Source organism: Gymnodraco acuticeps, unplaced genomic scaffold (genome assembly GCF_902827175.1).
Source record: "Gymnodraco acuticeps unplaced genomic scaffold, fGymAcu1.1, whole genome shotgun sequence".
Classification (NCBI taxonomy): domain Eukaryota; kingdom Metazoa; phylum Chordata; class Actinopteri; order Perciformes; family Bathydraconidae; genus Gymnodraco; species Gymnodraco acuticeps.
In genome coordinates, this window is record NW_022992300.1 from 347793 (window position 1) to 363500 (window position 15708).

Consider the following 15708-nt stretch of genomic DNA (forward strand, 5'->3'; position numbering starts at 1 on the left):
AGATTGCTTTCTTATGGGGTATATATAAACTGTATTGAGTAAGACTTATTCGATTTAGTAATTGATCTCAAATGCATCGGGCACTAACCAGGCTTTGAATGCAGCTGTAGCTATCAGGCGGGGTTTAAAGCAAAGTGCGCAGCTCCGTAATGGAGCATCGACTGTGCTGTTCAGCCTGGCTGCCAGTCGTGATGCTGCAGGTCTCTGTGAACATACTGTGACAAGTGGATCACTGAAGTACTGGCGCAGTTTAGCTGATGTCCTGTGGTTATAGCTGAGCTTGTGTTATGTTTCACCTGTCGCCAACTCCCGGATTTTAAATGCAATGTTTCGTTTATATTTCATCATATTTAAATATGTGAGAAATTCCTGATCTGCATGTGCATGGCTCTATTAGCCCTCTAACAACTGCAGAGCTCCCGTATGTGCAGATCTCATGTGGATGCGCGCTCTGGTGTGTACGCCCGTGTGCGCGCACGCACTGAGCTTCATAGCAGCGTCATATGTTTACGCCCACAACGTCAGCGCGTACTTCCTAATCTGTGTTTCCGGTGTTATGGCCGCTCACAGAGAAGGTTGACAGAAATGTGTGATATTTGGAAATGACCGAGTGTGTTTAGGATGGCAGTGACACAGCTGTTTAGACTGGTTGTCTGTCGCTCGACAGCTCGTGCGACACTTCGCGTGCACAGGAGGTACAGCCAGGTGCGCGAGTTTGTCCTTTCTACTGTACAGTAACTCGCGTGACAGCTAAGGCTAGCTAACAGTGTCAGAGGTAGAGAGAGAGATCAAGTGTATGAGACTGCTGTGTAACACTTATTCATCTCTATTTGAAATGTCATTTTGACTTGTATATTTAACATGTTTTGGTACTTTCTTGAAGTATACCTGTAATAATTTCAGAGGTGGGAGAAGTACTCAGGTCGTGTACTTAAGTAAAAGTAGAAAGTGTAGGAAAACTGACAAGTAAAAGTCCTACTTTCAAAATGTTACTCGAGTAAAAGTGCAAACATGATTAGCATCAACAATTCTTAAAGCACCAAAAGTAAAAGTACTTTTCGCCCATTTCAGAATAATATATATTATGTTTTAATTATAATTATTGATGCATTAATGTTTTATTAAAGCTGGTAAAGGTGCAGCTAGTTTAAATCACTTTGTAGTTTGTATACTGCAGGGTGGATTGTGAATGTAACTTCAGGTGTAACTAACTTCTCATTCAAGTCTTGTTTATATTTCACATTAATTATCCAAATCTGCAAAGCAACTAAAGTTATTAAGAGTAAACGTACATTATTTATCTGTGAAGTGGAGGAGAAGTAAAAAGTATCAAAACATTTAAATATTCAGGTAGAGAGGAAGTCTCCTAAATGTTGACTTAAGTGCAGTACTTGAGTAAATGTACTTTGTTACTTTACACACTGTAATTTATATACCAATACCCAAAATATTTTGACTGAATACCTCCAAATCGATCATTTGGGCTGTGGGTGTCAGCTGTTCGTATACAATTTAATGTAAATAAGAAGTGGATTATAAAGTTAGTGCGAAGAACATCATTAATGTGATGTGTAAAAGGCAATTCCTGTTTTGATTAATTTATTACTTTTTCTAACAATACTGTGTTAAGCGAGTCACTTAACAAATGTCTGGAGCTCTTTGTGCTTGGATGCACCTTGTTGATTTGAGGCTTAATGTGATTTTCAGTTGATAGGACATGTCCTGGTACTGGGTTTCTGGACATACTTGTGATGTAGTTAATATACAGTACAGTGTTATATAAGTTAAATGAACCCAATCTTACCTACATGTCTGCTTCCTTGCTCACATTTGGTTCCCTAATATAGTAGGAGTGAAGTAGTCCTCGTATAATAATAACAATTCATAATTTGGTGTATGGCTGTTTTCAGTTTGTTATCTATTAACTGAAGTAAACTAGGAGTGTGTGAACATAAATGAGAAGGAAATCATAAAGTGTGTGTGTTTAAGACTTTTCATGTATTTATATAATTATTACTGCACAATGCACACTGTTACTGGTTTATTAATTACAGTTAGGTTGAACTAATGCATTCTAGTACAGCAGCCCAGCAGTAATTCAACTTAATGAAGGTCATAATATTCAGTGTTACAGATGCCATCTTTTCTACCTTTTTTAAAATCCTGATCTAAATGTTTCCTTTGTTCCTACAGGTGTGCTCGGCTTTATCTGAGCGACTGCGGGTCTTTGAGTCCCTTCGAGAAAAGCAAGGCAATAAGAGCGGAGCTGAAGCTGCAGAAACTCGCCTCAGTATCCAACTGGCTGACGGCCGGACAGTAAAGGCAACAGCCGGTGTCACCACACCTCTCTTTATTGCTCAGAGTTCCCGGTAAATACATTTAGCAGAAATCAAATATATAATTATCTAATGTTGTATTGTGTTTGTTCTTACTAAAGTGATATAACATTGTTTTTGCATCTCTTTGCAGTGTGAAGGGAGCGCTGGTCAGTAAGGTGAATGGAGAGCTGTGGGAGCTTGGACGGCCCCTAGAGGCAGACTGTGAACTACAGCTGCTGGGGTTTGACACAGATGAGGGGAGACAGGTAATCACTTTGCACGTGCTTTCATTCTCACATTGCCTTTTTAAGGTGGATTTTAATAAGCTAAACAATTCAGACTTCTTTTCACATTCCCGTTGCCAGTGTAACTCCTGGATATTTATGATTGTGTTTCAAACATTGCTTGAACAAGTAATTAAAAACGTTTTTTTGTTTACTAAAGGAGGCACTGAAGAACATCTTCTTAGTAATTACTGGATTCCAATTGCATGTTTTCATGTTAGTGAAACTGTTTAAAACACGCTCTATATCTCCACCCTTACTCTGTACCACCCTCCCTCTCTCAGGCAGCATGGCGGACAGGAGCCTGCGTCCTGAGCGGAGTGTTGCAGACGGTGTTCGGTGCCGAGGTGTGCAGAGAAGGAGCGTCAGAGCTCGGGCTTTACTGCGACCATCTACTGGAAAACAGGTGAGCCGTTACAATCTGTCTCAAGATCTGGATTTGTGTGGACCACTTTCATTTCTAGAGTGCTTTAACAATTTAGCCTAAATTCTGCTTAATACTTGGGCTTCATTCATAATATTGACATTCAAACAACATTCAGATGCTTTTCAACTTTTTTGCATGCCTATTTATTCTGAATAATCCCAGTATATTTAGCAAAATGATGAAACAGATTAGGCTACATAATGTTATTATTATAATGCTATTCTTAGAATTAGATACCAGGGGTGACTACGTTAGATTGTGTCCAACTCGGTTTATCTAAATATTTCCAGTAACTCTAGAGCTTTGTAAAGACAAAATAGTTGTAGTGATTCCCAAAATTCACAATGGGCCTTGTTTAGCCTTTTTAAAAACAACATTTTCATTCCCGCCAAGTCTGATCACGTATTGCTTTTGATGTTTTCGTGTCTCTGTCCTCTCCACACAGTGCCTTGTCTCTGAGTGATGTGGAGGAGAAATGTAAACAAGCCGCAGCCCTTAAACTTCCTCTGACCAGACTGGAGCTGAACACTGAAGAGGTCCGAGAGCTCTTCCAGGTCAGAAATAACAATGTTCTATATTTGATAGGGGTGTAACGGTTCACAAACATTTCGGTTCGGTACGTACCTCGGTTTTTAGGTCACGGTTCGGTACGTTTTCGGAACAGCAGAAAAAATGATCACAAAACATAAAATATATATATATATATATTTTTTATTATTAAACTGTGAATATTCACTCAAATAAATACAAAATATAATAAAACATTAAGGTGCATCATTTCGATGAACTGAAATAATCTGTATTTGAACTGTACTGGTACCTGAGCAGCCAGTTTGACATTAGGACTTGCTTGTCATTGTATTTTCATGTTTTTTTAAAGAAAGATTAACTTGTCCACATTGCTTGCTGAAAGGGCAGATCTGCTGGCACTAACAATGTCTCCTGCTGTGGAGAACACCCTCTCGCTAGGGACAGAGGTAGCAGATACAGCCAGGTAGCGCTTTGCTAACATGGCAACATAAGGATATTTGGCGTTTGTAATAGCTTTGGCTCGGTCTGATCTTTCTGCGAGTGGTGGAGGCTTACATGCTAGCGGGAGTTGGGTTTGCACTTCAGTCTTTTTTCTTTTGGTACCGGTGATATTCACGTTCGGGTGATGCCTTTTCAAGAGTGTGCAAGTTTGATGTATTGCCAGCCGCGTAACCAATGTTAGTTGAACAATGCGGACAAACAGCTTTGGTTCGGTCCACCTGTCTTTGTCTGTCATCCTTGTTCGTAACTGTGAAACCAAAATGTTCCCAAACCGGAGACTTCAATGATGCTGGAGGATTTTCTAGCTCAACTTTATCTGCGTTTGCCATTTCCTCAAATTACTGACTAAATTTGAACGCATCACTGTGACCAGCTCTCATAGTATGCCTCTCGTCCAATGAAATGACTTGCTCGCTCTATGACGCGTTGAACCCAATGTGAGCAAATTACTCTGAATGCTGCGACGCAGCACCTGAGATTACTTCCAAGAAGTTGTTCACGTTCTCAATTGTTTATGTTTAACGTTATATTCGTTATATTCGTTCGGTACACTTCGGTACACACGTGTGCCGAACCGAAGGGCCCATACCGAATAATTTCGATACGTATACCGTTACACCCCTAATATTTGTTAACAATACACAGTTTTAACAGCACACAGTTTAACTTGTCATTGTAACCAAGGGCCTAAAACCATGTCCCTGAAACTGGCCAAACGTAATAGACTGCTGTCATTCATTTGAATTTGCATATACATTTTCATGTAGAGTTGGTTAATATGTTCTACCAGTAAAATTAAGAATTAGCAGAATCATTATTCATACATTAATAAATACAGGTCCTGTTCAGCCATGCTGAATTGCTCTGTTCCTTTTTGCAATTTGTGTAACTGAGTGTTGATGTTGCATTTGATAACATATGAGTAGCAGTGATATTACTCACTGTGTAGGAGTGGCTCCTTATGCTGTGCCGGTTATATTTACTTACAGATGTCAGGCCCCTTCATATTGTCCTGCTCTCCATATGTGACATGTATGAATGTTCTGTGTTTTTTACTTCTTACAGAACAGTAAACTGAGACTGCAGCTCGTGGAGGAGCAGATGAGCGGCCCCACTGTCACAGTGTACAGGTATTAATACTCACACCTGATGTGGATTTACCTGCAGTCTCTTCCAAACTCAAACATTTAACCCAGTTTATCCTTTCTTGTGTGATTCAGATGTGGAGACAGCCTAGCGGTCTGCGACGGCCCCCTTCTCCCACACACTGGCCTCCTCAAGGTCTTCAAGACAATACAGGTGTGTGTTTTTGTGTGAGTGTGTCAGTGTGCCTTTTTTTGGTTTAGTATATCTGAATGTTCTCTCCTTTTGTCTCTTTGAATTTGTATTGTACAACTATTCCCAAATGTGTTAATTAGCCATGTTATCCAATCTCATCTTGTGAATTGTTGAAAGCTCAACAATTGAATCTATTATAGCTGTACTTTTTAGCTGTGTATCCGTATAAATATATATATTTAAGGTTTGAATAATACTTTTAATAATTTACATTTTATACATGATGATCAAAAAGGGTGGCTTAACCTCATCTACCCTCTAAAAGTGTGTTTAATTTGGACTCCTTTGGCCCAGTGGGACACATGCCGGGTTGGAGGAATGTCCCTTGTCTGTATTGATCCAGGGAGAGGGAGGAGTTTTCATTCTGGGCAGCCACTGGGCAGGAAATATCTGCAGCAGGATGTTGTGTTTGTCAGAGGCCAGTTTCCTGTTCTCAGCCCCTACAAACACACTGCCATCTATCAGACATGCTGTCACTCTCATGGTTAGCCCTTCTCTCCTGGCAGACCCTCACTCCCCCTTTGTCTTTTGCCGCCTCTTTGTTCACTCATGATTTTCTCTCTTCCTCTTCTCCTCCTCGCTTCACATCTATTACATCCCAGCTCTCGCCCGTGACCCTGGCCAATGAGACCGAGTCCTCAGGTTTGATGCGTCTTTTAGGTGTGGCCTTTCCAGGAGAGAAGGACAAGGAGGAGTGGGAGAGGGAGCGGGAGGAGGCGAGGAGGAGGGACCACAGACGCATCGGGACGGTGAGACAAAATCTAAATTAGGACAGTTTCATAAAATAAGATCAGGAAATTGTGTTTTATGGTCATAAATATTCATGTGTATGGTTTTTGTACAGGACCAGGACCTGTTCTTCTTTAATGATGTGAGTCCAGGCAGCTGCTTTTTCCTGCCTAAAGGCGCCTACATCTACAACACCCTCACCGACTTCATCAAGGTGAACATAAACTCTGTTCAGTCTGTTTAAATAACTGAACAAATAAACTCTACAGTATAACTTCACCTGCAGCCTCTTTCACATCTGCAGCACTATTCCTAAAATGAACCTAAATGTTATAACTCTGTTCAGCCCAGCTTATGTAACTCGAAGTGAAATACCCCACAGGTCGTCATTTAAATATTAAACTTCAACTCTGACCTCAGTATGGTTTGGGTAATCAAAAAATTAATTTAAATGCTATCCCCTTTTGGGTTAAAATTATAATATCGTGCATGTTAGCATCCCTCACATAAACATGTACACACATAAAGAAAACAATAAATGCTGTGTTGATGGTATCCTGAGGTTAAACATGTTCATACCAGCCGTCAGGATATTGCTCTTGTTAGCCTTCAATTAGTGCTCTGTTGTGACAGTCTGCCCCCCCTCCTACACTCACTGTCACACACATCCTTCCTTCCTGCTTCTCGTAGAGTGAATACCGAAGGCGAGGATTCAACGAGGTCGTGACCCCAACCCTGTACAGCACTGCATTATGGGAGCGCTCGGGCCACTGGGAGCACTACAGCGAGCACATGTTCACTGTGACGTCCGAGGGCTCTCAGACCTACGCTCTCAAGCCCATGAACTGTCCTGCTCACTGGTAAACACACACACTCACACAAAAACACACCCAGTTTAGCACCTTCATAGAGACCGAGCCTCACTCTGCTTCTTGTGTTTAGTCTGATGTTTGAACAGCGTGTGCGCTCCTGGAGGGAGCTGCCTCTGCGGTGGGCCGACTTCGGGGCGCTGCACCGTAACGAGCTCTCCGGAGCGCTCGTGGGTCTCACTCGGGTTCGAAGGTTCTGCCAGGACGACGCTCACATCTTCTGCACACCTGATCAGGTACACATAACCCATCTGAATATGCATACATTGTTGCAGTTTTTTTACTAGACCACAGCAAGTTTCACCCAATAATAAGAAACACAAATGTTTCCACTTGCCTGTAGTCTAATTGTATCAATCTAGAATGTTTTGGTCTGAGTTTCCAAGTGTTCAAGATATCTTATTCAGAGATATCTCCCTCCTTTCAAATATAATGGTATGAGATGGCAACATTTTTCCAGAATTCATGACAATTATGTTGTGCATTTCTATTTTAGAACAATCTTTCCTGGCTAAAAAATTCTGAATTGAGTTGCATTCTGTATTATATAATGATTCAAATATATACTTAGTTAAATCAGCAAATACAGATTCTCCAAAAAATCAATATATTATTGTTGTGTCATGATAAAATTAGTGACATTGTGGTTTGTCAGAAAGAAAACGACTAAGTCTGCGGATTATCTTGAAAAACGAGTCATGATTTCTGTAAAGAGAAGTAGCTGTTGAGTATGATCCCCACAAGCCAAGCACTATCTAGTTTCATTACACTACAAAAGAGGCTGATATCTCAGACTTTGCAACTCACACAGAACAAGCCAACTAAGAAAAGCAATAAGTTATTTTTATTCTGGGTTGAACTTTAAAGGTCGTTACACACCAAGCCGATTTTGGCCCTCGATAGATGTCTGGCCGTCGATGAGCGTCCTGTCGCCCTACTCAGATTGGTGTGTCCCGCCCCGTCGTGTCTTTTCGGCCGTGCCGACACCTTCCGCCGCCGATTCAACAGGCTGTCGGCCAACGAAATCACTCTGATTGGCTGTTCAGCTTAGTGAAACGGAAGTGAAGGTCCCAAACAAACTATTAAGAAGGCAAATCTGAGATTTAATTTAACTCCAGCTCTCGACACAGGTTCGGGAAAGCCCCATGAGCTTCTCGTTGTAGAGTGGAAATGGAACGCACACGCTATTTGTTGTTTGTTTATATCACGCAGTCTGTTCTTCTTCTCTCGGTTATCACGCAGTCTATCTTCCGGTTGTTGCCTCTTTTGAATGCACACTACTGCTGGTAAGGAGAGTTATTGCCACTCACGCATGCGCAGTTCGTACGTGCTACTTGGCCGTCGGCTGAAGTCTTTGCGGTGTGTTCCAGTGCGACTGTTGGCCAAGACGCAGGAGACGTGAGGCCACACAACAATCGCGTTCCGTCGGGACGTGTTCTTTGGTGTCAGTTTGGTGTGTAGGCCCCTTAAGGTGCTGTAAGTGTGGTGGTAGCTTTGAATGGGACACATGTGGGACCACTTTACAGTGATAAGATGGGCTGTACAAATAACTTTCAAGACATTCCAGGAGGCCTTGGACTGTATGAATGAAGGTCTTTGTCCTGTTTAAACATTACACCTCAATATGTGCATCACTGCGGCTGAACAGGCTCTAATCCTGATTCCCCACATAGTGCCCTGTGACGTTCCCATGATACTGCTTGGATCCTGATAATTCTCCAAGCTCCTATTCACAGGATAATCATCGCTCTGTACATTTCTTAAATACTGATTCAATCTATGGAGGCCTTGCAGTAAAAACACCGGCAGATTTATTTTTCTTAATTCTGCCTTGTTGAAATGTACACTCCTCTAACCTATGTCGATGTCCCATTATTTGTATTTCTTATGTCCTCTTGTTGCCTCAGTCGTCACATGTTTTACTCTTTCCCCCCCCCCCAGCTGGAAGAAGAGATTGTGGCATGTTTGGACTTTGTGAGGAGTGTGTATCAAGTGTTTGGATTTTCCTTCCACTGCCTCCTGTCTACACGTCCTACACCATGTCTCGGGGAGCCTGAGCAATGGGATAATGCTGAGCAGGTACACACACACACACCTTCATCGGACCATATTGTGATATGCCATGATCACACAGGCCCAGCTGAAACTAAATGACATGGTGTAATGATATCCACAATGAGCTCCACTCGTGGTACTTTCCAAATAGAAATCTGCTCTGTGCCGAGCTGCTGGGTAGATGCATATCTTTAAATCCCCACAGACGTCCTTAAATAGGCACAGCAGCAGTGTAAGCTGATTCAATTGACTGTAATTGAACATATTGGTTCCAAGCTCCACACACAGAAAGGCCATCATGGTGGTAATGTGCATTAAATCTTACATGAACTGCTACGCCTACTTACTTACTGAGCTGTGTTTGTGTGTGTGATCAGCAGTTGGAAAGGAGTCTGCAGCACTTTGGGGAACGATGGGAGTTGAACCCAGGAGACGGAGCCTTCTACGGACCAAAGGTCAGTGGGAAGGGCAACACGCAGTAAAAGAAACTGACTGACCACACAAGTGTAAATAATGCTTATAATATTAAAAACAGGCTGGGTTTGTTATGATAAGCCAATCAGCTGTAGCTTCATATATAATGGACGGACATGAGAGTGGTATCAATCTTTTCATCTAACTCTCGGAAGAAAACACAAAATGAGTATGATTTCCCTAGAAAACAATGTGTAAACTTTTACAAGAATAATCCCTCTCAATCAAATCTAATGACCCACTACTAGTGTGTGGCCATGTCTTTGCCTGCAGAGACCCTGCAACCCTCTGCCTGAATCTATTTTAGTTTGGCGAATTAAAGGTCCCCTATTATACTGTTTGTCATCAATATATTATAGGTCTCAGATATATGCAAAACGTGTCTCTGAAGTGTTTGACTCCAAATACCAAACAGATCCTGCATTGCAGCATCCCATAATCCCCTCTGTTTCAGCCCTGTTTCAAAAGTGCTGATTCTCTGTCTTTTACTTTAGATGAAAATAAGGAGCCCCTCCCCACGCCCCTCTGAGAGATATTTGGTTAAAAAGAAGACAATGGTGCTCTAGGAGGAGATTCAGGTGATAAGGTGGGGGGGGGTTACCTTGGTTGGTGATTGGCTAATGGTTACACAAGCCAAAACATCGTTATGACATCATAAAGTGGCCAAAATCTGAACAACTCATTTTCAGACAGGTTTTTATATAAATGGATCAGGACAAAAAGAGAGAGAATCTTGTTTCCTGAGACTTCCAGAATCTCTTTACACAGAGGAAACACATGTTGATGTAGAAGAGACATGAAAAAGTGGATTTTGCATAATAGGTGACTTTTTAAGAGACATTTCTGAGTTTCAACTTCAGCAAACATCTTCCAGATACTATACAGGCATCCAATAGGAAGCTAAAAGAATAGATGACTCGTCACAGAAAAAACACACACATAGCACGGTGGAACAGCTATGCGATGCTTGTTCAAAAACAAGGGTGCATCTAGCGTTGGTTTCGCCTGTTGGCCAACACCGACACCCTTGTTAAACCAGGGAGGTGGAATCAATCTTAAATGTTGTCTTCAAACTGCAACTGACAAATCCTACTCATTGTTCCTTTACCAATTTTACAATCTCATTTCCCATCTTATCAGGGGATTCTTCTATAATGAGTTTATTGGTGTTACCTCACAGATTAGAGAGCAACAGAGACGTCTTTGTGTTCCTCCTGGCTCTGCAGGGAGACATTTTAGAGCGTTAAATTATAGTTCACACTCAGTGGCGGCTGGTGGAAAATATTTTTGGTGGGGTTGTTGATATAGCGAGTAAAACATTTTTTTTGGGGAGAAATGACCCCTTAAATTAGGACTTCTGGTGATGTAATGGCGCGTTTCCAGTGCAGCGCGGAGCTCGCTTTAAGCGTGCCGAGCGGGGCCCGTTTTTGGTTGCGTTTCCACTTGGCCTAGTAACGGCTAGCGGGTCCTAATTCGCAGTTTTTCTGGCCCCATAAAATCGTGGTTCTAGGGCCAGGAACAACCAGGCTGAGTCGGGCTGAGTATGCTAAACTAGAGAGAGAATCTCTGGCAAGGGGGCTACAACTACAACAAGATGAACATATTTTACCGTGATTTAATTGTAATACACGTTTCAAAATGATGCCGAATTAACAACATACTGATACCGGTTAGTAAAAACCATGAATTAATGCTTTGACAAGTCTGCAGACAGACGGCAGGAGAAAAACCCTTTTAAAATGCGTGTTTTCTAAATGGAGCTTGGCTTGGCTAAGCTAACGTTATATATGCTCCGACCGTCCACACTCACAACAACGGCCTATACAGACATAAATAAACCAGCGACTGTATTCTCCATGACACAGGCAGTCTGTGGTTTGTACTTGTTTAACTTTTGTCTAGTTTCTGAACAGATCGTATCTGTCCCCGGCTGTTTGAAGAGCAAGCATTGGAAACAAAAGACAGCATTTACCTGTTTGCATCCAGCTTGCCATGCCTTTCTGGTGTACCAGCTACGTGAGAAGCCTCGTTGATATGTTTTGTATTTTTCACGAGCTTGCTGCGATATATACAAATCGGGTTGGTCCGGTCCAAGGTCTTTAAGCAACAGTTTATCTCCCAAACTTCTCCTTTCGAAAGGATTGGAGATTAGCTCTTGAACGGAATTGGGCGGGGACCGAGACTCCACCTGCACATGAAGCCATCCTCATCAACTATTGCCGTACTGCGTCACCCCACCGGATACGAGTCACTAGTGTCCAAACTACTCACAGACTGGACCGGGCGCTGACATTGGCGCCCGGTGATCATCAGATTTGACGACGCTGATTGGCTGAAATTATGTTTCGGCATCATAGTTTACAGATAGCAACAGTCAGCTGCTAGTGGCTGCTGCTGCACTGGTTGAGGGCTCCTTTCTTACCGCCCAGACGAGAGAGGGTAATGACCATAGACTGTATATATAAAGGTAATGACACATGGGCAAGGCCAGGCAGGAAACATGTGACTTATCAGTAACTTTAGACATCGTCGTAACACAATTTTAAACGAGATTTTATTGTAGATTATACATTTTACTGATACCAATTATATAATATTTACCTTGTTTATTAAAAATACAAATAAAATTTAAAAAAATCTTTTTTTAATATATATATTTTTTTCATTTTGTATGTGGGAAGAGGTGGGGCGGCGCCCCTAGCGCCCCTATGGGCCGGCCGCCACTGCTCAAACTGTCCTCAACCGCAGCAACTGCAATAAAAACAGAAATGTGTGACATTTGTTCATAAAAACTTGTTATAGCTACTATGGTTTTATGAAAATAGAAAGAAGCTGGACTCGAGAATGGTCTTTGTTTTATTTGAGGCGATTTTCATTTTTACTTTTACTCGTGCAGTCAGTCAGTAAGCATCAAGAGGAAGTCAGCTTCAGACAGACGGTGCATGCTGGAGCTCATGTGGAGGGACAGAGAGTGGAGGTAGGTTAAGTCAGGGTGCGGTTAGAAACACACTAACAAGCTCCATGTAACAAACAAACATTCCTCACAGCCATCTAGCCAGGGTGTGTGAGCCACAATGAGCTAGATCAGCTTCTCTTGGAAACCATTTGTAAACATTTCTGTCCACAAATATGCAGTTTGTCCCCTGCAGTGTTAGGGTAGAGAAGTGAAGTCTGATGCTAACACTCTCCCACGTGTTTCTTTATAGATTGACATCCTGATCAAAGATGCAATTGGCAGGCAACACCAGTGTGCCACGATCCAGTTAGACTTCCAGCTGCCGATCAGATTTGACCTTCAGTATGTCGGGTGAGTCGGTTATAAATGTCTGCATTTGGCTATTAACCTCTTAAACATTCCTACATCTGTAGTGATTTAAACCTGCACATCGGTACTTTTGTATGATATTTTTAGCTTTTTTTTAATGAACCCACATGCTTACTGTGATGTCCTGTAATTGTGAAGGTTGATATGGCAGATTCATCGGGATCTAATTGAATTATGAAAGATGAGTCCTTTATTGAATTTATCACTTTTCATCGCCAACGTGCTCCTTGTTTCTGCCTTTGACCTCTTTTTGCCTCTTATCAGTCTGCTCTACTTCCCTTACAGTTTCCATATATCTATATTTATATATAGATATATATCCTTTTGGTGTTTATCATGAAATATGGTATTAGACATTGCTAAATTGACATTTGTAAAGATACGATAGAGTAACTTTTATAAACTCATTATGCATTAAAGAACCAAATGGGAATGTCTGACTTTGCTTACTCCAGCATATTAACAAGGTGCTCTAATTATTTTAACATCAAAGTTATGATCTATTGCTTTTACTTTTTGATTGACCTTTCTTGTTTTTTTTATAAATCCTAATATTGCCATGAACGTCATTCTTTCTTGATTTTAATGTATTTCTTTACCACCTCTATAGTACGGACGGACAGTTGCACAGGCCGGTGATGATCCACAGAGCAGTGCTGGGATCTCTGGAGAGGATGATCGCTATACTGGCTGAAAACTTTGGAGGGAGATGGTGAGAAGACGTTAATAATAACATGGGCTCATATTCATTATATAAGTATTTAAGTGTATCTTCACTGTTACCAATTACCTCTCTTCTCCCCAGGCCCCTTTGGTTGTCCCCAGCGCAGGTCATGGTGATTCCTGTAGGGGGCAACAGTGAGTCGTACAGCAAACAGGTATGTTTATTTTGAAGATTTATTTCTGGTACCCAGTGTACTTCCTCTCTGACTTTTATTTCTTTCTGTCATTATTAATTCACTTGTTGATGTGAGTACAGATTCAATCTTTAAAGACGTGCCTCTCCTCTATTAAGGTGGTCCGGCAGCTCCGTGAAGCTGGCTTCATGGCTGACCTCAATGACGATCAGGGAGCCACCTTAAACAAGAAGATCCGCTCTGCTCAGCTGGCCCAGTACAACTACATATTTGGTAAAGATCAGAAAAAGAATGAAAACTATGGCTATTATCTTGAACTAAAGCTCTCTTCTTTAACTAAAGCTCCCTTCTAATCTATACAGATCTTACCATTACTGATAATGACTACTGAACATTCTTTGTGTGTTTTTGTCTAGTGTTGGGGGATAAGGAGAGTGAGAGTGGGACAGTGAATGTGAGGAGCAGGGGCGGTAAGCAGCTCGGGAGGAGGCCGACAGAGGACGTGCTGACCGCCCTCACACAGCTACGAGACTCCCGGAGCAACCTAGAAGACTTTTGAGGAAAACACCCTTTCAATAAGATGTCACTGATGAAATAAATGTTTGTTTTACATGTTCAAGCTGTTGCTGTTATACATTGGCTCTATCTGAGGAGTCGGCTGCCAACATTTGTAATAAAAGTTTATAAAAGCGTACTCACTCGTTGATTGGTCCATTAATGGCATCCACTGGCAAGTCTGTGATGTATTTTAAGATCACTATCAGTCTACTATCAGCATTACTCTGCTAAAGTTGCAATTTGTTCACTAAAAGTCGTAAAATATGCATACCTCCCACTTATGTAAGTATGTGTCATGATGTCAGAATAGAAAACCAGGCAGACCTTTAAAAGAGTGGAAGAGAGGGAGGATACGGAGGGGGATTTGACTAAAATAGGAGAAGGATCAGCAGCAGTGTCAGGGCTGTGTGTTTTCATCTGTGTTTATTGGAAACAGCCAAGTCAAGGTAAAGGTCAGAAAAATGTGAAGTTTTTTCCTTTTTAATTGAGAGAGGGCAGCAGGATGGAAAATACATCAGTCACAACAATGACACAGAGAGAGAGAGGGAGAGGGAGGCGTCAGCCAACAGACTGGACAAAAGCAGTCTCTTCAACAAAGCTGGTTGTGAAACAGGTGAAGTGGATTGTGTGTTTAGTTCTTCTGGAGATCATTTAGTGTGGAAAGGTGAAGCAGGTTCATGATGAAGCATCCGCTCTAAGTCATACCCAGGTCACCTCAGATAGAAAGAAGGTCCTAAACACGCTTAGATCAAACTAAAACAAAAGAATGACCACCATGCTTTGAACTCTACAGATGTAATCATTGGACCGTGTTATTTCTCTGACGAATGGAACTCGTAAGAAATGCCACCAAATCCTCTTATTTCTTCATAGGCTGTTGCTGCTAGTACTGTTAAGTATTGGAATCACAGGAGACATGAGGCTCAACAGTATGGTGTTAGTCAGTAAAAAAAACTCCTTATTGAGACATGTTGACATTTTTGGTTTTAGGGCTCAGTTTTTGACTTGTCTAGCTGAGCTTTCCGCTGTTACCCTCATTTATTGGAGGTGAATTTAATTCACTGTAATAAGACTAGGAACATCTACATCCATGCGAGCAGCTCAGACTCTACTAACACAACTGTGCTGCTAGCTAACATGCAACACAACTTTCCACTATCTTAGTTAAGGACATTAAGCATGCAAATATTTGCTAATTGTCACTTGGCGCAAAAGAGCTTAGGCTGATCGGAATGCCATTAGTTTTGCAGGAATTTGGATATACACCAAGAAGTGAAGTGATGTTTTGATTGGTGATACAAATCAGGAGAGTTTAAAGTTGTTACAATTAATCCTGAAGGGAAGTCGAATGTCTGTACCAAATTAAGTAATAATCCATTGAGGTGGTTCACTCAATCATTCAATAATACTAGCACATGCATGCACAACCAAAAATGGCCTTA

The 15708-nt window shown here is 41.5% G+C and overlaps 1 protein-coding gene across 2 annotated transcripts; it reads left to right on the forward strand.

Annotated features, from left to right (window-relative positions):
• The first annotated feature begins 528 nt into the window (after window positions 1–528).
• Window positions 529–14402, forward strand: tars2 (threonyl-tRNA synthetase 2, mitochondrial). Of its 2 annotated transcripts, none has more exons than XM_034207998.1 (18): window positions 529–705; window positions 2194–2369; window positions 2470–2584; window positions 2887–3008; window positions 3475–3583; window positions 5127–5191; window positions 5282–5360; window positions 6002–6148; window positions 6244–6342; window positions 6819–6988; window positions 7071–7233; window positions 8939–9076; window positions 9433–9507; window positions 12733–12833; window positions 13462–13563; window positions 13657–13729; window positions 13867–13981; window positions 14125–14402. In XM_034207998.1, exons 1-18 carry the CDS (start codon window positions 622–624, stop codon window positions 14265–14267), a joined length of 2076 nt encoding a protein of 691 aa, XP_034063889.1. In that variant the 5' UTR covers window positions 529–621; the 3' UTR covers window positions 14268–14402. The 2 variants fall into 2 exon arrangements, with proteins under 2 accessions (XP_034063889.1, XP_034063887.1); XM_034207996.1 differs by having other exon boundaries at window positions 530–705; window positions 9430–9507.
• Window positions 14403–15708: the final 1306 nt, after the last annotated feature.